Below are 23,720 nucleotides of genomic sequence, written 5' to 3' on the forward strand. Positions count from 1 at the left end.
CTTGATTTATCTTCCAGATCTTCCACTTTTCCCTTCAAATATTTATTCTCCTTAGCTAATTCTTGCTGGGCTTTTTCCACATCCTTAGTTCTCCCGTCTATTTGTGGAACCAGCTTCTCAATTTTCCTGACTCTATCTTTGACCTTTTTCATATCTTCTCGAATCAGTCCTACATCTGAGCTGAGATTGCCGACCTGTAAAGTAAGTTCTTCCAGCGCTTTATTACTTTTTTCCACCCCATTCAGGATGGAGTTCCACTCTCTCCCTCCTCCGCCATGCCCCCTTCCTCCTGTAGAACCGTGAATCTAGAGCCATTACAGGCCTCTGCATATCTTTGCATCCTAGTCTCTGTAGGAGATTTTAAAAATTTGTCCAGCTTCCCAGAGTTTATACTTTCCACGGCGGGGTTACCACCGGATCTCCTGGGGTGTAATTTTGGAGCCATTGTTTCTATATCCCACTTCTCCTTTTTTTTTTTTTTGTATTATATTTAAGGATTACACCAAGGTTCCTTTTCCTTTGTCTTTTTACGGGGTCCTGGGGTGCATGCCTAGGGGAACAAGGAGCAAAGACATCTCACCAGTCCATCCAGCCCCTGCCGTCCTCCTACTTACTTTACAATATATCCATGAGGTTCGACTTACAGTTATGTTGATCTATTCTTTATTCACTCTTTTGAGGAGTATGCAAGTAAGGACACAGGAGCCGCCTGTAATCAGCCTGTAATTATAAATAGATATATATCTTTAAGTCGGCAATCCATCTATTTAACCACAATCCATCTTTTTCGCCTTTTCACACGTCGGGGTTTAGTACATCAGACATAGGCCGCAAGTTTATCATAGGCACTTAAAAAAAAAAAAACATCCTATTTATCATTTTATTCTCCTGCGGTTTGTGATGGCAATTATATCAGTTTTCCATAGTGTAATATTATAACTCATATAGCGCAAGGAGGAAGAGGGCTCCTCATATTAGCTTACAATCAACATAACACAGCTCTGTTTTAAAGAAATGGCGGGGAGCCAGACATACAATTACTTGTGCCATATAAAAGTTGTGGCGACCATACAGCTTAAACACAGATTAAACACAATGCGGTCCTCTGGAGCAAAGATGGCATCCTTTTCCTTATTATTTTTCCTACTATTCATGGATGTTCCGTATATAAAAAAAAAAAAAAAAACCCGGGAATAGCTTACTCCAGTTGAGCTTTCCAAATTAAACATCAAATATCTAGTCCAGCATATGAAGAGAAAAACAGGGGGAAGGCACCACAGATCTTATTTATTGCCCCCACATATATAAAATCCAGACTCCAACTCACAGAGGTAATGAATAGTTGTTGTTGTTGTTTCCCTAATGCATAGTTCAGCTTCTCACAATCTGGTTAACCAGACAGAGCAAACATACAGCAACAGACGTTTTTCTCACCCAGTCCTCGACAGCTTTGCAGGCACCAGGAGTCCAAGGGAGACTCAGGTCCCTCCTGCACTCGGCGTGTCTCCACTGCTCTGGACGCCGGCACGGCTCCAATTCACGCCGCCGTGCTCGCGGGCAGTCACGTGTCTTCCCAGCTTGCACCGCGGGCTCCCCAGCAGGATAATCACATGACCGGGACCCCTTCGCTGCTGCCTGTCTCCACGGCGCAGCCATCCAGCATCGCGCCGCATCCCCTGCGACCGCAATCCAGTCCAGGGAAACAGAACTACAGCACGCCGGGCCCAGAGCATCTCCGCCAGCAGGTACTGCATGGTCATTAGGGTCCTTCAACAGGGGAAGGGAGAGAGTTCACGGAGCACCCGGAGCTGACGTGCTCACATCCGCACGTCACGTGGTCACACTCACAGATGACTTAATCTGTGTTCGTTTAACATTCTAAAGAATCCATCCTCTTTGATTAAACTACCTGGAGACAAAAGTCTAAGTTAATTGCATCCAGTGGCCAGTTGGGGGCAATTAACATGACTGTGCCAATTAATGGACACTGCTTGCCTGGATGGTAAATTTGACACCTTCACAGCCAAGCAGACTCCAATGCCTGATGTCAATAGATCAAAGAAATGTTTGGGACATACTCCCCCTGTGAAGATGCCATGTCTTCCAATATTAAATATGGGGGTCAGGGAAGTATGTTTTCAGCCCCTATCGAATACGGTTAGATTCTTCATCATGCTACCTTTAAAATTAGTCCTCACATGACCCTTTTGTATTGAACCCTGCCCGAACTGTATGCACTGGGTAAATCACACACAATAAGGGGGTCATGTCAGGTACCCGTAGAAATAGGATTTGATGGAGAACCTAAATATAAGAAAATTATGTGGGTGCCTGGCCCATGATAGAAAATAGAGGACATTTCCTATTCTTTGGGCATAAAGGTATCACAACATCTATCTCTCCTCCTTGTCCCACCCAGGGGCTGAACATAGAGAGATCATCTGTCCATAGTAAGGAATAAAACTACAGAACTGGGGGGACTAGGGTGCGCTTGCATGAGGGACAAGATGTAATTTTGGATGCCAGACGCCATTTCCTACCAGACCCCATGGAATAGAACTCTGTGACTTTACTGTAAGTAGGGATTCTATGTTTTTCCTATTTATTTTATTTTCTGTGTGGTGAAACTTTGTCTTGTTAATATCATCTGTTTTTATATGTACTGTGAATATTTTGCTTTTAGAATAAATCATTCATTTATTAAGTACCGTCTTATGTCTGGTAAAACGGGCACACATTATCCTTGAAGAGAGCTAAGTTATAGTCTTAAATTTACTTACCTGTTCGGCTACATTATAGATTTGGATAAATCTTTTTCCTGTTTTAATATACTACTGGGGATAGTAGACTATATTTGGGAATTGTTACGCCGAGCGCTCCGGGTCCCCGCTCCTCCCCGGAGCGCTCGCTTCTCTCTCGCTACCGCAGCGCTCCGGGCAGCTCCACTGACCCGGTGCGCTGCGATACCGTCTCCAGCCGGGATGCGATTCGCGATGCGGGTAGCGCCCGCTCGCGATGCGCATCCCGGCTCCCGTACCTGACTCGCTCTCCGTCTGTCCTGTCCCGGCGCGCGCGGCCCCGCTCCCTAGGGCGCGCGCGCGCCGGGTCTCTGCGATTTAAAGGGCCACTGCGCCGCTGATTGGCGCAGTGGTTCCAATTAGTGTGTTCACCTGTGCACTCCCTATTTATACTTCACTTCCCCTTCACTCCCTCGCCGGATCTTGTTGCCATTGTGCCAGTGAAAGCGTTTCCTTGTGTGTTCTTAGCCTGTGTTCCAGACCTCCTGCCGTTGCCCCCGACTACGATCCTTGCTGCCTGCCCCGACCTTCTGCTACGTCCGACCTTGCTTCTGTCTACTCCCTTGTACCGCGCCTATCTTCAGCAGTCAGAGAGGTTGAGCCGTTGCTAGTGGATACGACCTGGTCACTACCGCCGCAGCAAGACCATCCCGCTTTGCGGCGGGCTCTGGTGAAAACCAGTAGTGACTTAGAACCGATCCACTAGCACGGTCCACGCCAATCCCTCTCTGGCACAGAGGATCCACTACCTGCCAGCCGGCATCGTGACAGGAATTGTAGCATATCCAGATTGTTTTCATAGCTTCCTGTCGGCTTGAAATTGACAGGTGGTGGCAGCGATACCTTTAAATTGGGTGGTGTGAGAGGGATTATTTATCATTATTCTCGGTCTAGTGTAGACAAATAGTGATTTTATAGATAACCCTACCACCCTCTCGTGTCGGTTCGTGACATATACTGAGACTAATATAGTAGAATCTCCCAATAGTGGACACTCACGGGGAATAAAAAAGTGTCTGCTATTGAGGGATGTCCCCTATTGGGAAAAGAGGCTCAAAAATCTAAATGACCGAAGACTGTACTGTACTCACTCCACATTATAATTATCTATAAAAACCATGATAAAAAAAGCTATATTACAGTACAATCTCCCAGTGACATTTAATCACCCCTTATCCCCCCATCATTTCATCCACCATTTATACCCTGTGCCATATAATTTCCCCATTATTACCCTCTGTGTAAATTCATCACTCCCTCTTTATGAAGTGGCAAAAGGGGGACTAATATTATAAATAATAACAGTATACAAGAGGAAATATCCCCCCCTACAGTGACCATATAGTGGTAAAATATCAACTTTACACTGTTCTGCAGACCATATAAGTGATTACATATGATTAAATCCTGTGACTTTCAGGTGACGACTTCTCAGATTGAAGTTGTTCATTTTCTTTTTTCTTCCCAATCCAGCACAGACAGTCGTGATGATTTCTTCTTTCAGCCACAATTCATCTCCACAGAACCTGCCAAACAAACATTTTAGGATCTGCACTTTTCCAAACAGTATTAATAACCCTCTTAGTTTCCTACACAGTAGAAAGGGTAGATAAGTGGATTGATAAAGAATAGGTAGGTCCCCGCCCCCTCCCCCATGAAGTAGTTAGGTCGTTCCAGTAAGTATACAGGTCCTTTCAGATAGTTTCCCCCATTATGAAGGTGCCCTGAGGAGAAGGGTACCCCCGTAGGTAGGTGTCACCTGTAGGTAGCAGCCCCTGTAGATAGTTACTCCCTTAAGGTAATAGCAGTCCCCTTTAAGTAGGGTTTACACCCTGTTGGTAGGTCCCCTTGTAAATAGTAGCCCCCTGTATAAAGTAGCAGCCTTTTTTCGGTAGTTGTAGTGCAGCAGCCCCCTTTAGAAATTTATAGGTGCAGCAGCCACCTTTAGGTAGTTATAAGTGTATCAATCCCCTTTAGGTAAATGTAGTTGCAGCAGGCCCTTCAGGTAAATGTAGTGTTAGTAGCCTCCATTAGGTAAATGTAGGTGCGGCAGCCCCCTTTAGGTAAATGTAGGTGCGGCAGCACCCTTTAGGTAGTTGTAGATGCAGCAGCTTCCTTTAGGTAGTTGTAGTGCAGCGGCCCCCTTTAGTGAAGCAGCCCCCTTTAATATAGCAGCTCCCTTTAGTGCAGCAGCTCCCTTTAGGTAAATGTAGGTGCAGCAGCCCCCTTTAGGTAGTTGTAGTGTAGAAGTCCCCTTTAGATAGTTATAGTGCAGCAGCCCCTTTAGGTAGTTGTAGTACAGCAGCTCCCTTTAATGCAACAGCCCACTTTAGTGCAACAGCTCCTGTTAGTGCAGCAGCCCCCTTTAGTGCAACAGCCCCCTTTAGTGCAGCAGCCTCTATTTGGTAAATGTAGTTGAGGCATCCCCTTTTGGTAAATGTAGGTGCGGCAGCCCCCTTTAGGTAAATGTAGGTGCAGCAGCCCCATTTAAAGCAGCAGCCTCCTTTAGAGCAGCAGTCCCCTTTAATGCAGCCCCCTTTAGATAGTTTAATGCAGCAGCCCTCTTTAGGTTGTTGTGCAGCCTCCTTTTGAGCAGCAGCCCCCTTTAGTGCAGCAACCCCCTTTAGTGCAGCCCCTAATGTTAAGTTGAAAAAAAAAAAGAAAACCATACTCACCTGATTTATCCTTTACTCCATCGCAGCATGACCTCTCTCCTCTTCTCCTCCAGGCTGTGCTCCGGCGCATGATGAGGACGTCACTCATGCGCTGAAGCATAGAGCACAGAGGATGGACTTGTGGGCCTCTTGTCTGCTGCCTGCACATCGCTGGCAGCCGCAAGGGTGATTGTCCATTTTAGGAACTGTCCATACTAGGAGCAAATCCCCATAGCAAACCTATCCTGCTCTGGACAGTACCTGACATGGATAGAGATGTCAACAGAGAGCACTGTGGTGAGACAGAAAGGAAATTCGAAAAGAAATTCCTCTGGAGCATACAGCAGCTGATAAGTATTGGAGGGATTAAGATTTTTAAATAGAGGTAATTTACAAATCTGTATAACTTTCTGGCACAAGTTGATTTAAATGTTTTTTTTCCAGTGGAGTAGCCCTTTAAGTTTTATAAGGGGGGGGGGGGGGGTAAGTGTGTAAATGTAGTGTTTTCACTTTATTATTTGTGTGGTGTAGGTGGAGTCTAGTCCTTTTATCCATTTACGATAGGCTTTTTTGGGGTTGCAGTTTTTTATTTTATTTACACTTTTCTGGGAGGCGTTTGCGGTCCATGCCACCAGCATGGGCGATGTGCTGGGATGGCTGCGACAGCGATCGAAAATACATAGGGAGTACAGGTACACTTTGGTGCTTTTAGGCCCAGGCACCGAGGGCATACCTGTACCTGTGCCCTGCATCCTTAACAGGTCAAATGGATTGATAAGATACAAAATAAACCAATACAAGTACACAGTCCTCCAAGGTGAGTGCTTAGTGGGAAGAGATAAGGACCCTGTTCTGGATATTGTGGGTGGTCTCAGCAGTCAGACTCCCTGAGATCAGACACTTATCCCCTATCCTGTGAATAGAGGTTAAGTTTTTCATAACTGGAAAATGCTTTAACATTATTTAACCTTAAATGGGTATTCCCATCTGTTTTTATGGCTTTCCAGCTTCTTCTGGCCTGTTTGGGTCACGGAAGGGGGTCAGCGAGACAAAGTGGGCAAGTTATGCAATTTGTGTAGCTCCCATTACCTTTAACGGGAGTTGTGGAAATGGGTAGCCCGTGAGCTGCGCTGTTTACATAACTTCTAAGGTTATGTAAATAGTGTAACTCAAAGGCCTATGCCGTTTGCTTAGCTTCCATTAAATTCTAAGGGAAGTTATATGTATTGAGTAAATTGCCAGCTTTGGCTGTTTTTGGCTCCCTGACCACCTCCAGGACACAGCCAGTTTCATTTTTACATTTTAGTTTTTTCCTAGCCTTTTTATCTTTCCATCCACAGGCCCATATGAGGGTTTGCATTTTGCAGGACCAATTATATTTTGTAATGACAACTTTTATTTACCCTAAAATGTATGACGCAACCAAAAAAAAATATTATTTTGTGAAGCAAATGAAAAGGAAACCATAATTATTGGAGGGTTTCACTTTTACGCTGTGCACTTTATGGTAAAACTGACATGTTCTCTTTATTCTGTGGGTTAATACAATTAGAACTATAACCATGTTTACATGCTTGACTATTACTATACTACTTAGAATTTTTTTTTTATTTACTTTTTTTTAACAAAATAAGCATGTTTAACCCCTTAAAGACGCAGGGTTTTTCAGTTTTTGCATTTTCATTTTTTCCTCATTACCTTCTAAAAATCATAACGCTTAAAATTTTGCATATAAAATTCCATATGATGGCTTATTTCTTGTGCCACCAATTCTACTTTGCAGTGACATTAGTCATTTCACCCAAAAATCCACTGCGAAACGGAAAAGAAATTAATTGTGCGACAAAATTGAAGAAAAAATTTCATTTTGTAACTTTTGGGGGCTTCCGTTTCTATGCAGTTCATTTTTTTATAACTTTTTTTCTATAACTTTTTTATTTTTCTGCGTATGGGCCGGTATGAGGGCTCATTTTTTTGCGCCATGTTCTGAAGTTTTTATCGGTACCATTTTTGTATTGATTGGACTTTTTGATCACTTTTTATTCATTTTTTCATGATATAAAGATGGACCAAAAATACACTATTTTGGACTTTGGAATATTTTGCGCGCACGCCATTGACCGTGAGATTTAATTAACGATATATTTTTATAGTTCGGACATTTCTGCACGCGGCGATACCACATATGTTTATTTTTTTTTATGGCGAAAGGGGGGTGATTCAAACTTTTATTAGGGAAGGGGTTAAATGACCTTTGTTAACTTTTTTTTTTCACATTTTTTTTGCAGTGTTATAGCTCCCATAGGTACCTATAACACTGCACACACTGATCTCTTATGCTGATCCCTGCAAAGCCATAGCTTTGCACGGATCAGTGAGATAGGGGCTTGATTGCTCAAGCCTGTAGCTCAGGCTTGGAGCTATCAATCGACGATCGGACGCCGCGGAGACAGGTACGGAGACCTGTGTCCTAGCTGATCGGAAAATCACCGGAGGATACGACCTGGGAGTTACCACCGCAGCAAGTCCATCCCGCTTTGCGGCAGGCTCTGGTGAAAACCAGTAACGCCTTAGAACCGATCCTCCGGTATGGCCCACGCCATCGCCTCTCTGGCACAGAGGATCCACCTCCTGTACCTGCTTCCTGCTACCAGTCCGGATCCTTACAGTTGGCAGTATAGTTCCCCCCACAAGGTTGGCAGTATAGTTTTCCCCACAAGGTTGGCAGTATAGTTCCCCCCACAAGGTTGGCAGTATAATTCCCCCCACAAGGTTGGCAGTAAAGTTCCCCCCACATTAGGCAGGCAGTGTTCCCCCACATTAGGCAAGCAGTGTTCCCCCACAGACATACAGCCTCCAGCCATATACAGTGTATGGCTGGAGGCTGTATGTCTGTGTCGGAACACCGAAGATGACGTCCCGCAGGTCACTTACCATGCGCGCGTCATCCTCTGTCCTCCCCGTTGCTCCGCTTTACGAGCGCACGCACGGAACGTCAGTGACCTTTCGGGACACAGGGATGTCTTGAATGTGACGGGGGCCTGTGGCTGCGTGCCCACAGAGGGGGCTCAGCGTGCCACCTGTGGCATGCGTGCCATAGGTTCGCCATCACTGCTCTAGGGGATCCTTGATATTATATTTTAATAGGTTGAATATTTACTCACGCGGTGATACCAAATAGGTTTATTTAATTTTTTTACACTTTTTTTTTTTAATTAAATGGGAAAAGGGGAATTTTTATTGGTAGAGGGGCTTATTAATGTTTTAACCCCTTAAGGACACAACCCATTTTGACCAAAAGGACAATTTAGCTTTTGCATTTTTATAATTTTCTCTATTTCCATCCACAGACCTATATGAGGGCTTGTTTTTTTCCACGACCAGTTGTACTGTGTAATTAAATCACTCATTTTACCATAAAATGTATGGCAAAACCAAAAAAATATTATTTTTGTGGGGAAATTGAAAAGAAACCCGCAATTTTTGAGTGTTTCATTTTCATGCTGTAGACGTTACAGTAAAATGTTTTATTTTCTTTATTTTGTGGGTCAATAGGATTAAAATGATACCCATATTTAGATGCTTTTTTTTTTTTTTATAACTGTACTGCTTTTAAAATAATTTTGTATTTTACAAACTAAGTTTGTTTAAAATTACCCTATTTTGACCACGTATAATTTACGGGTCTGTATGAGGGCACATTTTTTGCGATCTGTACTTTTGATCTGTACTTTTTACTGGTAACGTATATTGCGTATATTATTTGGGGAGGGACTTTTCAAATTTTTTTTCACTCATTTTTAACACTTTATTTTTATACTCCTTAGGGGACTATTTATAGCAGTTATCAGATTGCTAATACTGTTCAGTGCTATGAAAATGCATAGCACTGATCATTATTATAGGCGATCGTATTCTCTGGCAGTCCAGAGAAGAAGACCCTGGGAGATTGGCGGAGGCAGGTGAAGGGACCTTCGTCTACCATCTTGGCAGACCAGATGGCCGCAGTCCTGCCACAGGCGATCCGATCAGCCATTACATTTGCCGCAGATGCTGTGATTAGTATTGATCACGGCATCCAAGGAGTTAATGGCAGACATCAGCGCAGTCACTGATTTCCGCCATTACCGGGGGGGGGGGGGGGTTGGTGGTATTGGGGGTGGCTCCTGATAACAGCCGGGACCTGTTGTGCATGAAACGAGCGCAATTCCTTTGCTCGCTTCATTTATAGGACCTAAATGTACGTCCTGGTGCATTAAGGTAATACATAAGATGCCAGGCAATACATTTACATCCTATGTTCTTAACCTGTTAACGACCAATGACATGTTTACACGTTAAGTGTGTATGGTGTGGGCTCATCACTTGAGGCCGCACCATACCAGACGGCCCTCAGCTACAGGAATCACTAATAGCCGACATGCGGCTATTATATGGGTGTGTAGATGAAAAAATAAAAGTTATGGCTATTATGTCCACTTGTGACGTCTATCCACGCCACCTCCATTCATGTCTGGAGGGGGTGTGATGTCACATCTATATCTCGGAAAAACTGTGTTTCCGAGACTGAAGACGCACCCTGCACAGAATGCCGGGTGCTGCACGGAGATAGTGGGGGTCCCACCGGCGGGACCTTGCACGAGGGAGTGCGCTTCAGGGGTTGGCCACACTCCCTCGTGCAAGGATGTCACACCTCCTCCCATAAACTTGCATTGAGGGGGCATGGCCGACCCTTGTAGTGCGCACACAGCGTTCGGAACTAAATGTTCTGAATGCTGGCCAGTGGAGTACCCCTTTAAAGCCAAAACAGACTGTGTCATCAAATGGGTAACTTGCCCTAAACTTCCATGTTTTCCCTGAGCAATAACAGTAAACCTGTAATAGCTTTTAATATTTTCTTTCATGAAACAAAATCCTTTTATACAGGTAACAGTTGTATGTATAGCTTTAAATTAGATATCGTAACAAAAGCTATAAAGAAGATTTAAAGGGGTACTTCATGTAAATTATTATTATTTTTTTTTAATCAACTGGTGCCAGAAAGTTAAACAGGTTTGTAAATTACCTCTATTAAAAACTCTTAATCCTTCCAGTACTTATTAGCTGCTGAATACTACAGAGGAAACTCTTTTCTTTTTGGAACACAGTGCTCTCTGCTGACATCATGACCACAGTGCTCTCTGCTGACACCTCTGTCCATTTTAAGAACTGTCCAGAGTAGGAGAAAATCCCCATAGAAAACATATGCTGCTCTGGACAGTTCCTAAAATGGACAGAGAGCACTGTGTTCCAAAAAGAAAAGAATTTCCTCTGAAGTATTCAGCAGCTAATAAGTACTGGAAGGATTAACTTTTTTTTTTATAGAAGTAATTTACAAATCTGTTTAACTTTCTGGCACCAGAAAATATTTTTTTTTTACCCCTTTAATGCATTAAACTATAAATGGGCACTTTCAGATATGACAACTTTTAATATATTGTACATCTTGGCAAAGCAATAGTTTTTCTAATATACTTATTTAAACAATTTTCACATTTTATAAAAAAAAAAACTGCCTCTGAAAATCCCACCACTAGGGGTCCACATACCTCCTGGGACACTGATGAGTCCCACAGCAGCATGAGCTAGTCCAAGGGTCATGGACATGAGATGGCTGATTGACAAGGCTGCAGGAGGGACACAGCTTACAACAACAATGCTGTAACACACAGTTTTACCAATCATGTGCCTCCAGCTGTGGCATAATTACAACTCCAAGCATGCCTGGATAGTCAAAGGATATCTGAGTATGCTGGGGTTGTAGTTTTGCAAAAGCTGAAGGCACACAGCTGAAGGCAACACTGCTGCAAAAAAAGTTATCCAAACACTGTACGTCTAATTATTCCAAAACTACAAGTCTCAGCATTACAGGACTGGCAAAGAATGATACACATGAATGATGAAAAGAAAATATATCAAAAGTATGCATAAAAAAAAAAACACTGTACTTTTTGCTTGAAACATTTGCACTAATTTAGGAATATGTAAGTTATACTCTCACCATATTGTCTTTGGTGCTAGAGTACAGGCAATCTCCAATAATCATTGCATGTGTGTGTGTACAGCATAAAACCAGAGAGGATAGGGTTACAGAGCAGGGCTGCCAGGCTCCTTATAGCAGTGAGTCAACAGAGTGAGGGAGGGAGAGAAGTCATCACAGTGCCGGCAAGAGAGGGACATGCCCCCTCCTTTTGAAGATGGAAAAGACATTGAGCAGCTGTAATATGCATATTTTTGTAAAATATGGGTGATAGAGATACAAATATGTGTACATGATTAGGATTAGGTACTCTATAACATATAACAGTTATAAAAGTTTAGTTTTTTGTGTTAGCTGACAGATACGCATTGAGTCATCCCACATTACTCTGTAAAGTTAAAAACCCTTAGAGAAAATCTGTTGGGAACCATGGCTAAACAATGATTACCCTTCCTTTAGACTTAGAAGAATAATGTAACCATGTAACCCATCATATTTTTAGCAGCATTTTACATGACACTAGACATATACTTGCAATGGTGATATCAGACAAAGAACAATCAGATTCTATAATGTATGCATTAACATATTGAGACAATACTTCAAGAAACTGATTGAAAATAGTGCAGACACTAGAAAAAAAATGTTTCATCCTCTCCTGGTGAGCAAGAAATATAGGAAGTTACCGTATCTAGTGAGTTGCACAGCTTGTGTGAGGCTAGAATTCCACTGAGGTTTTTCAGGCAAAAACGTAGATAAAAATGCCCATTTTGCCGCAGTGTTTTTTTGTGAAAAAACGCAGCGGCCAGATGTTAGCTGCAAGCCAATAGTGAACTGCAAAATGCCACATACTTGGCATTTTTCATTTTTGCATTTTTTTAATCCTTTGGGCGTTTTTCAGCTATTTTGGGCTCAGAGGCTGGTTTTCAAAAATGTCCTCAAAATCCTAGTTTGGTGTTTTTATCGGGAAAATCTTGGCGTTTTCCTCCCATAGAAGTCTATGGTAGTGAAAAAACCCCAAGAAAAACGCCATGTGGGTTTTAACTTTAGTGTTTTTGCCGGCGGTTTTTATTCTTTTTTGGACTTTAGCGATCCCAAAAAGTTACATAGTTACATAGTTAGTACGCTTGAAAAAAGACATACGTCCATCAAGTTCAACCAGGGAATTGAAGGTTAGGAGTGTGCTGTGATATTGGGGAAGGGATGGGATTTTTTATTTCTTCATAAGCATTAATGTTATTTTGTTCCAGGAATGTATCTAACCCTGTTTTAAAGCTGTTAAATTTTCCTGCTTTGACCAGTTTCGTGAGGTAGACTGTTCCATAAGTTCACAGTTCTTATGGTAAAGAAGGCGTGTCGCCCTTTGAGACTAAACCTTTTCTTCTCCAGATGGAGGGAGTGCCCCCTCGTCCTTTGGGGGGGTTTAACCTGGAACAGTTTTTCTCCATATTTTTTGTATGGGCCATTAATATACTTATATACATTTATCATATCCCCCCTTAAACGTCTCTTCTCAAGACTAAACAATTGTAACTCCTTTAATCGCTCCTCATAACTAAGATATTCCTTGCCCCATATTAGTTTAGTCGCGCGTCTCTGCACCCTTTCCAGCTCCACAGTGTCCCTTTTATGGACTGGTGCCCAAAACTGAACAGCATATTCCAGGTGAGGCCGTACCAATGCTTTATAAAGGGGGAGCATTATGTCCCTATCCCTCGAGTCCATGCCTCTTTTTATACATGATAATATCCTGCCGGCCTTGGAAGCAGCAGCCTGACATTGCATGCTATTCTGTAATCTGTGATCTTCAAGTACACCCAGATCCTTCTCTACCAGTGACTCTGCCAATTTAATCCCCCCTAAGACATACGACGCATGCATGTTATTAGTACCCAGATGCATAACTTTACATTTATCCACATTGATCCTCATTTGCGAAGTGGATGCCCAGACACTTAGTCTATCCAAGTCATCTTACATAGTTAGTACGGTCGAAAAAAGACACACGTCCATCAAGTTCAACCAGGGAACTGAAAGGTAGGGGCGCGGCGCGTCACCGGGGAAGGGATGGGACTCCACATTTCTTCATAAGCATTAATGTTACTTTGTTCCAAGAATGTATCTAATCCTGTTTTAAAGCTGTTAATTTTTCCTGCTGTTACCAGTTCCTGAGATAGACTGTTCCATAAGTTCACAGTTCTCATGGTAAAGAAGGCGTGTAACCTATACACATCCTCTATAGACTGTACCGTGCTACAAAGCTTGGTGTCATCTGCAAAGATAGAAACAGAGCTGTTAATGCCATCCTCTATATCAGCTGTTACACCCCCTCCCATAGGTTTGCATTGAGGGGGGCGGAGCGTCACACGGGGCGGAGCCTTGACGTCACAATGCTCCGGTCCAGTGATCAACAGTAATCAGACCCGGAGCGAACACGCTCCGGGGACTGATTTTAAGCGGGGTGCGGCGTGCAAGATCACAGGGGTCCCCAGCGGCGGGACCCCCGCGATCAGGCATCTTATCCCCTATCCTTTGGATAGGGGATAAGATGTCTAAGCGCTGGAGTACCCCTTTAAGGCAGCACTGGAAATGATTGGTGGTCACACAAAATATTGACACTTTGGGCCCAATTAGGACATTTCCACTTAGAGTTGTACTCATATTCCCTGTCAAGGTTTATATAATAATGGCTGTGTGTTGAGTTATTTTGAGGGTCAGCAACATTAAACACTGTTAGGCTAGGATTCCACTGAGGTTTTCGCATTGCGTTTTTTTAGGCTTAAAAATTTCAGAAAAAATATTATACAACAAAATAATTTTAATAAAATTTTTTGGCTGGAAGCTCTGCTGCTCCCAAAAGAGTACTCTTTATTTCAGGAAGAAGCAGCTGTTTTTAACATTGCAAAGTAGGAGGATGAATTATGACATCACAATTAATATGTTACAGTTTGATTGGTTGTTCAAATATTGCGTTAGCATATCTAATGTCCATTAATTTCTTGGAAAAAGTTCTCTGCTCATCAGATGTTTTGTCTTTATACTCCTGAATGGTTCCATGACAAGGTCTCGGTCCAGTGTCACAAACAGATAATATTTTGAGTATAGGGTTGAAGGATAAAATTATGTGTCATCCTATATGCTGATAAGTCATTTGTGGTGTAGCATAAGTCTTTATCTGGCAAAACTTCTAGCTTGAGATTTATTCATCTCAAGGCTCATCTTAGTGAAAGAGCAAAGCGATAAGATGAAATGTTTTGAATTAAAGGGGTATTCCAGGCCAAAACTTTTTTTTATATATCAACTAGCTCCGGAAAGTTAAACAGATTTGTAAATTACTTCTATTAAAAAATCTTAATCCTTCCAATAGTTATTAGCATCTGAAGTTGAGGTGTTGTTTTCTGTCTAACTGCTCTCTGATGACTCACGTCCCGGGAGCTGTGCAGTTCCTATGGGGACATTCTCCCATCATGCACAGCTCCCGGGACGTGACATCATAATTGAGCAGTTAGACAGAAAACTTTAGAAGCTAATAATTATTGGAAGGATTAAGATTTTTTAATAGAAGTAATTTACAAATCTGTTTATCTTTCCGAAGCCAGTTGATATATATATATATATATATATATATATATATATATATATATATATAAAAAAGGTTTTGCCTGGAATACCCCTTTAAGGTAAGCAAGCTTTTCTGTAATATTCAGCAATAGCATTTTGATATATCTGGGTTAAAGGGTAAGGGAACAGATATTTTTCCAGCAGCAATGGCATATTAAAATTAGTATATTGATCAGTCATTAGAAAAATAAGGGTCATCCCTATCACTACTACTCCCATCATGAAACAGTCTGTTCCATGCTGGGAGTAGTAGTACTACCTAAAAAAAAATGTAAGGAAAATAGAGGGAAAAAAGTGAAACACACACACACTTTATGAAAAAAAAATAATTAAAATGTTGTATAATATTTTTTCTGGCATTTTTAAGCCTAAAAAAACGCAATGCGAAAACCTAGCCTAACAGTGTTTAATGTTGCTGCCCCTCAAAATAGCTCAACACACAGCCATTATTATATAAATCTTGACAGGGAAAATGAGTACAGCTCTAAGTGGAAATGTCCTAATTGGGCCCAAAGTGTCAATATTTTGTGTGACCACCATTCATTTCCAGTGCTGCCTTAAAGGGGTACTCCGGCGCTTAAACATGTTATCCCCTATCCAAAGGATAGGGGATAAGATACCTGATCACGGGGGTCCTGCCGCTGGGGACCCCCATGATCTTGCACGCCGCACCCCGTTTAAGATCAGTCCCTGAAGCGTGTTCGCTCTGGGTCTGATTACTGTCGATCAGGGGGCCGGAGCGTTCACGCCCCCTCCCATAGGCTTGCATTGAGGTGGCGGAGCATGACATCTTACGGGGCGGAGCCTTGACGTCACAACGCTCCGGCCCCGTGATCGACAGTAATCAGACCCGCAGCGAACACGCTCCAGGGACTGATCTTAAACGGGATGCGGTGTGCAAGATCATGGGGGTCCCCAGCGGCAGGACCCCCGCGATCAGTTATCTTATCCCCATCCTTTGGATAGGGGATAAGATGTCTAAGCGCCAGAGTACCCCTTTAAGCCTTTTGGGCATGGAGTTTACCAGATGTTCACAGGTTGCAGTCCTTTTCTACTCCTCCATGACGTGATCACTTAGTTTGTGAATGTTAGAGACCTTGCACTCCTCCATCTTCCATTTGAGGATGCCTCACAGATTCTGAATAGGGTTTAGGTCTGGAGACATGCTTGGCCAATCCATCACATTTACCCCCAGTTTCTTTAGCAAGACATTGATCATCTTGAAGGTGTGTTATCATGTTGGAATTCCACCCTGCGGCCCAGTCTCCCAAGCGGCGGGGATAATGCTTTGCTTCACTAGGTCACAGTACATGTTGACATTTAAGGTGCCTTTAATGAACTGTAGCTTTCCATTGTCAGCAGCACTCATCCAAGCCCAAACCATGACACTCCCACCACCATGATTGACTGTAGGCAAGACGCACTTGTCTTTGTACTCCTCACCTGGTTACCGCCACGCACGTTTGACACCATGTGAACCAAATAAGTTTATCTTTGTCTCTTGGGACCATAGGACATGGGTTAAGGAATCCTGCTTGTCTTCAGCAAACTGTGGTCTTTCTTGTTTGTCATCTTTAGAAGAGGCTTTCTTCTGACACATGAACAAACTTTATAACAAATGCAGGAAGACTGCAGATAGGACCCAATATACCTCTACTAGTGCCATTGTTGTGTATGAGGTTACACAACCATCTCTGGTAAGGTGCTTCAACACAGATTTGCTCACCGGTTTGGAAGTTGTCACACTATGGAGCACTTCTCTTTTATTCTTTCTTCTGGGACAACAGCCCTGCAGACATATTTTATGTAGTATGCTGTGTACAGTCTGAGCACTGGCTCAGGCTGACACCCCCTCTACACACACACACACCTTTAACCTCTGCAACATTGCTGGCTGAACTCATACATCTATTTCCAATAGACAAACTCTGGATACTTGTTTGATCGACCATGGTGAGGCCTGCTCTAAGTTGAACCTTTCCTATAAAACCACTGTATGGTCATTCCCACTTCAGCTCAGTTTCAGGGTCTTGGCAATCTTTTTATAGCCTAGGCCATCTTTATGTAGATCAACAATTCTTTTTACAGTTCCTCAGAGATTTTTTTACCATGAGGTCCTGTGTTGAACTTTCAATGTCCAGTGTAAAGGCGTGTGAAAGCGGTAACACCAAATTTAAAGAAGAAATCTAGTGGTAAGAAATGTATCCCCTATTTGCAGTTCTGCCCCAGCTAAGCTGCTGTGTGTGACATTTTGCACACAGCAGGTCAGCTAATCCAAACACACCCCCTCCATTCATCTCTAAAGAAGTGGCGGAAACACAGCGTTCCTGTGTGTCCGCCTCTTCCATAGAGATGGATGTAGTGGGCGTGTTTCGACCAGCTGACATGCTTGACATGGAGCAAAATAACACATTAATGCTTTTTTAGAAATATAAAATCCCATCCCTTCCCCTTCATCCTACCACGCCCTTTCCTTCAATGCCTTGGTTGGACTTGATGGACGTATGTGTTTTTTCAACCATACTAACTATGAAACGCGTTCTAGCAGTGCAGAGCCAGTGGTCGGACCCCCTGCCATCAGATATTTATTTCCTAATCTGAGGATAAGGGATCAATTTTTTACCACTGGACTTCTTTAACCCCTTAAGGACCAAGCGATTTTCAGTTTTTGCACTGTTGTTTTTTCACTTTTGCTTTTTTTTTTTTTCAACCACTAATTTTACTTTGTAATGACATCAGGAAAAAAAATAATTGTGCGACAAAATTTAAGAAAAAATGCCATTTTGTAATTTTTGGGGACTTCGGTTTCTACACAGTAAATTTTTCGGTAAAAATTACACCTTATCTTTATTTTGTACGATTCCATATGATTAAAATTATACCATACTTTCAAAGATTTGATTTTGTCGTACTTCTGGAAAAAATCATAACTACATGCACGAAAATGTATGGGAAAGATTTCTCAAAACCTGTAAAGAGGAAAAGTTTTTCAGTTGACTATAGCAACCAATCAGATCGCTTTTTTCATTTTTAACAAGGCCTCTGTAAAATGAAAGAAGTAATCTCATTGGTAGCTATGGGCAACTTTTCCTTTGCACAGGTTTTGATAAATCTCCCCCTATACGTTTAAAATTGTCATTTTCTGACCCCTATAACTTTTCTTTTTTTTCCACGAATGGGGCGTTATGAGTGCTCATTTTTTGTGCCATGATCTGAAGTTTAACCCCTTAAGGACCGAACCCTTTTTCACCTTAAGGACTGAGCCCTTTTTCGCAATTCTGACCACCGTCACTTTAAGCATTAATAACTCTAAAACGCTTTTACCGAATATTCTGATTCTGAGATTCTGTTTTTTTCATGACATATTCTACTTTATTTTGGTGGTAAATTTTCAGCGTTACTTGCATCCTTTCTTGGTGAAAAATCCCCAAATTTCATGAAAATTTTGAAAGATTTGCATTTTTGAAGCTCTCTGCTTGTAAGGAAAATGGATATTCCAAATAAATTTTATTTTTATTCACAAATACAATATGTCCACTTTATGTTGGCATCATAAAATGGACATATTTTTACTTTTTGAAAAAATTAGAAGGCTTCAAAGTAGAGCAGCAATTTTCAAAAATGTCATGAAAATTGCAAAATCTGAAGGGACAGATGTTACAGAACTACAACTCCCAGCATGCCTGGGTGGTCTAGGCATGCTGAGAGTTGTGGTTTGGCAACATCTGGAGGGCTACCGTTTGGGCACCACTGTAACAGTCTTCCTAGTGGTTGCCACAGTAAAGATCACATTACGTTCACTTTCATTTCTCCCCCCCCCTCCGTCGATTCCCTACCTGAGCCGTGATCTCTGCTGGATGTCTGCGATGATCGCCGGGCCCCACGCATCTGGTCTTTTGGTAAAGGCCTCCATCTTCTTCCCCCCGTTCTGCCCGACATCCAGGGGCGGGCAGAACGGGGGGTTTCCATGGCAACCCCCTGTCCTGCGCTGCCATTGGTCAGAACTCAGTTCTGACTAATGGGAGGGGATAGGAGAAGATTGCAGCACTGCGACCTCACTCCTATCCCTTAGGCTGATCGGGGCTGTCACTGACAACTCCGATCATCCCTATTTTCCGGGTGATCGGGTCACCAGAGACCCGATCAGCCCGGAATTGGAGAAAATCGCATGTCTGAATTGACATGCGATTTTCTCCGATTGCTGACATGGGCGATGTGCCTGGGTGCCTGCTGAATGATTTCAGCAGGCATCCCGATCTGGTCCCCAACCGGCTAGCGGCGGGGACCGGAATTCCCACAGGCGTTTCCATACGCCCTTAGTCCTTAAGGACTTTAAAATGGGGGCGTATAGATACGCCCGCCGTCCTTAACAGATTAATCGCTTTTTATTCATTTTTTTTTTGTGGTATAAAAAGTGACAAAAAAAATACACTATTTTGGACTTTTGAATTTTTTTGCACATACGCCATTGACCTTGCGGCTTAATTAATTATACATTTTTATGCTTCAGACATTTACGCACATGGCGATACCACATATGTTTGGTTTTATTTTTATTTACACACTTTTTTAAATGGGAAATGGGGGGTGATTCAGATTTTTATTAGGGACGGGGTTAACTCCTTGGGGACGTAGGGCATACATATACAACGTGGCCCCGCGTCATAGCTGGTCGGGCCCGGCCTCTAACAACGGCAGGGACCCGTGGCTAATAGCGCGCAGCATTGATCGCGGTGCCGCGCACTATTAACCCTTTAGACGCGGCGTTCAAAGTTGAAAGTAATGCTCTTCTGGTTAGCTCAGGGTGCTGTTCGGGATGTCCGCGGTGAAATCACGGTATCCCAAACAGCAGTAAAGACAGCAGGATGGTCCATACCTTCCTCCATGCTGTCCGTCATTGATCAATGGTTTCCTATGAGAAGCCATTGATCAATGTAAAAGATCAGTGTGTGCAGTGTTATAGCCCCCTATGGGAGCTATAACATTGCAAAAAAAAAAAGTGAATAAAGATCATTTAACCCCTTCCCTAATAAAAGTTTGAATCACTCCCCTTTCCCAATAAAAAAAAAAACTGTGTAAATAAAAATAAACATATGTGGTATTGCCGTGTGCAGAAATGTCCGAATGATAAAAATATATCGTTAATTAAGCCGCTCGGTCAATGGCGTGTGCGCAAAAAATTCCAAAGTCCAAAATAGTGTATTTTTGGGCACTTTTTATATCATAAAAAAATGAATAAAAAGTGATCAAGAAGACCGATCAATACAAAAATGGTACCGCTAAAAACTTCAGATCACGGCGCAAAAAATTAGCCCTCATACCACCCCGTACGTAGAAAAATAAAAAAGTTATAGGGGTCAGAAGATGACCATTTTAAACGTATACATTTTACATTTTGTACTGCGTAATGACATCACTTATTTTATAACATAATCTGCGGCGAAACAAAAAGAAAAAAAACTTATTTGTGTGGTGAAATAAAAAAAACACAATTTTGTAACTTTTGGGGGCTTCTGATTCTACGCAGTGCACTTTTCAGTGCACATTGATCAATTTTATCAGTGCTCTGCTGCTCCAGCCTGCCATGGTTGGCTGGGAGCAGCAGAGGACCGATCGGACGGCAAGGAGACATATAAGGGCCCTCCCGCAGTCTCCGCCCGATCGGAGGTGCCCGTCATTAAGCCTTGGTCCAGGCTGCTAATAACAGTCGTGACCTGCGGGGTTTGAAGCGTGCTCAGCTTGAGAGCCCACTTTAAACCCCAGGAAAGGGATGAGGGCGTACAGGTATGCCCTTGGTCCTCAAGAGGTTAAACACAACATTGTAGCAAAGTGTCATGTCAGTGTAGTTACATGAAAAGATATAGCAAAAATATTTAAAAAAAAATGTAAGGGGCATACTCACTGTAAAACGATGTCTAAGGAAATTGTTGTGTCCTTTTACTGTAGTAGAAATTGTTGTAAGCAATAAAATGTAAAATAATTCCCATATGGTCATTTAACATCTATGAACTTAAAATAACAGATAAATATCTGGAGAAAACAAGTTTTGGTTTTAGTGAATAGTAAAGCTTTACATGTTATGTTGAATGTTGTGTTAAAAGCTCAATCCTAAACAGAAACTGCTAGCCAGTCATTATTGTGATGCATTGGATATATAAAGTTCTTTATTTTTAGACAAACGTTTTATCTCCTTTGTATTTTCAGGAAATGATCATAGATGGACTTCAGCCTGAAAACACTTACTCTATCACTGTTGCTGCTTACACAATGAAAGGAGATGGAGCACGTTGTAAGCCAAAGGTTGTAACAACTCAGAGTGCAGGTAAGCCATCACTGAGTATAAACAAAATAGTGTATGGTACATAGCTACCTTGTAATTTATCCCACTGCCCCATACACCTGACATCTGGGAAGTATATTTGTATGGCCTAATTTATTATGTGTTTAGGTTGCATTTTCTGACACTAACACAGTGCTATTAAACAGTATTTGCCCAATTTTCTATTTTGCATACTTGTCACTTTTGATTATTTCATATAATCAAACTTCTTTTGTGTCTTTTGATAACCCAAGTAGACATAACATGCTATTTTTAAAGGATGATTTTACTTATTTAAGGAAAAGTTCTGTTTACCCCAACCAGGCCATGGCCTACTTATGAAAAGTAATTGCTAGTTTAGTTGTCACTCACTGTGCAGCCGCAGTCTGGGGCCGGGCAGTCGCACAGTGAGTGACACAGCTGATTACAGACTGATTAAAGGAAATCTGTCACCAGTGTCACCTGCTCTAACCTGTTGGTACAGACAGGTAGTGCAGGTGACACTGGTGACAACGGTACTTACCTTGTCCCTTTCCGTGGGAGGGATCTCCTGTAATCTCTTCCATTATCTTCGCTGCAGGCACCCGACCCAGGACCCAGCAGGGAGCAGCAGCTGTGACATCACTAAACTCCGCCCATGCCCTAAGCCAATGCTGTTCTCTGCTGGGTCTCGCTGTGAGAGAACAGCAGTGGTGACGTCAGTAAACTCCACCCGTGCCCCAAGCCAGGTGCCTGTAGCGAAACTAACGGAAGAAATTACAGGAGAATCCTGCTACGGAACGGGATAAGGTAAATACCGTTGTCACCAGCATCACCTGCACTACCTGTTGGTACCGACAGGTTAGTGCAGGTGACGCTGATGACAGATTTCCTTTTAAAGGGGTACTCCAAAGGATAGGGGATAAGATGTCTGATCGCGTGGGTCCCGCCACTGGGGACCCCCGCAATCTAGCATTCAGCACCCACCTGTATGCACTGCAGGAAGCACTGAAGGTTCTCAGTGTTATGCCTCCCGACCACGAGGATGGAGTGTCGTGACGTCACGACTCTGCCCCGCCCCCTCAATACAAGTCTATGGGAGGGGGCAGTGCGAGTCATGCAGTGCTTACAGGTGGGTGCTGCATTCTAGATTGCGGGGGGGGGGGGGGCAGCATCACAGTCACGCTGGCACATGGCCCCGCCTCTAAACTACACGCATAGTGAGTAAAATAAACATATTAAAAATATCAAAACATTTAAAATATAATGTTAAACCCTTATGGACTGAGTGTTTTTCTGTTTTTGCACTTTCGTTTTTTCCTCCTTACCATAAAAAAATCATAACCCTTTCAATTTTGCGCCTAAAAATCCATATGATGGCTTATTTTTTGTGCCACCAATTCTACTTTGTAATGACATTTTGCCATTTTACCAAAAAATCTACGGCGAAACGGAAAAAAAATTATTGTGCAACAAAATTGAAGAAAAAAACGCCAGTTTGTAATTTTTGGGGGCTTCCGTTTCTACACAGTACATTTTTCGGTAAAAATGACACCTTATCTTTATTCTGTACGATTCCATACGATTAAAATTATACCATACTTTTATAGGTTTGATTTTGTCGTACTTCTGGAAAAAATCATAACTACATGCATGAAAATGTATGGGGAAGATTTATCAAAACCTGTAGAGAGGAAAAGTTTCCCAGTTGACTATAGCAACCAATCAGATCGCTTTTTTCATTTTTAACAAGGCCTCTGTAAAATGAAAGAAGATTGGAAGATTAATCTGATTGGTAGCTATGGGCAACTTCTCCTTTGCACAGGTTTTGATAAATCTCACCCTATATGTTTAAAATTGTCATCTTCTAACCCCAATAAAAATGACACCTTCCATGGTACATATCTGTTATGATTGCCCTCTTATTACGCCCTTTTGGTCGGGAGTCCTAGCCGCAGTCTCCAGGATTGTGGGCTTTGATGTTCCGCGGTCCCCTCAGGCTGCCCTGCTGTCCATGCTGCCGGGCCAGGTGAAATCCCTGAAGAAGGGCCTGGTTGGGATCTTACTCTCTGCTGCTAGGAGGGTGGTTCCCCGCAGTTGGAAATCGGTACAGCCCCCGTCGCTGGCCGACTGGGTTCAGGAGGTTCAGACTATCTACGGGTTGGAGGAGTGTAGGGCGGATCTGATGCATTCACCCGACCGTTTTGTGCTGAGATGGTCGCCTTGGGCGGCCTTTCTGTCCTCCCCTGAGTTTCAGGCTATCCCCCTCATCCCTATCCGTGAGTAAAGCTGGAGTGCTGGGTGCCCTTGACGAACCGACCTACCTTTCT

The 23,720-nt window shown here is 42.7% G+C and overlaps 1 protein-coding gene across 15 annotated transcripts in view; it reads left to right on the forward strand.

Annotated features, from left to right (window-relative positions):
- Positions 1–23,720, forward strand: part of PTPRS (protein tyrosine phosphatase receptor type S) — a 784,683-nt gene that overhangs the window by 391,326 nt on the left and 369,637 nt on the right. For 11 of the 15 annotated variants that reach the window (XM_056571644.1, XM_056571636.1, XM_056571669.1 and 8 more), the window contains one exon: positions 21,297–21,414. The exons of the other annotated variants lie outside the window; for them this stretch is intronic. In XM_056571644.1, the coding sequence (XP_056427619.1) occupies positions 21,297–21,414 (118 nt within the window). The remainder of the gene's footprint in view (positions 1–21,296; positions 21,415–23,720) is intronic. 15 annotated transcript variants of the gene reach the window in all.

The sequence above is a fragment of the Hyla sarda genome, chromosome 1 (genome assembly GCF_029499605.1).
Source record: "Hyla sarda isolate aHylSar1 chromosome 1, aHylSar1.hap1, whole genome shotgun sequence".
Lineage (NCBI taxonomy): Eukaryota > Metazoa > Chordata > Amphibia > Anura > Hylidae > Hyla > Hyla sarda.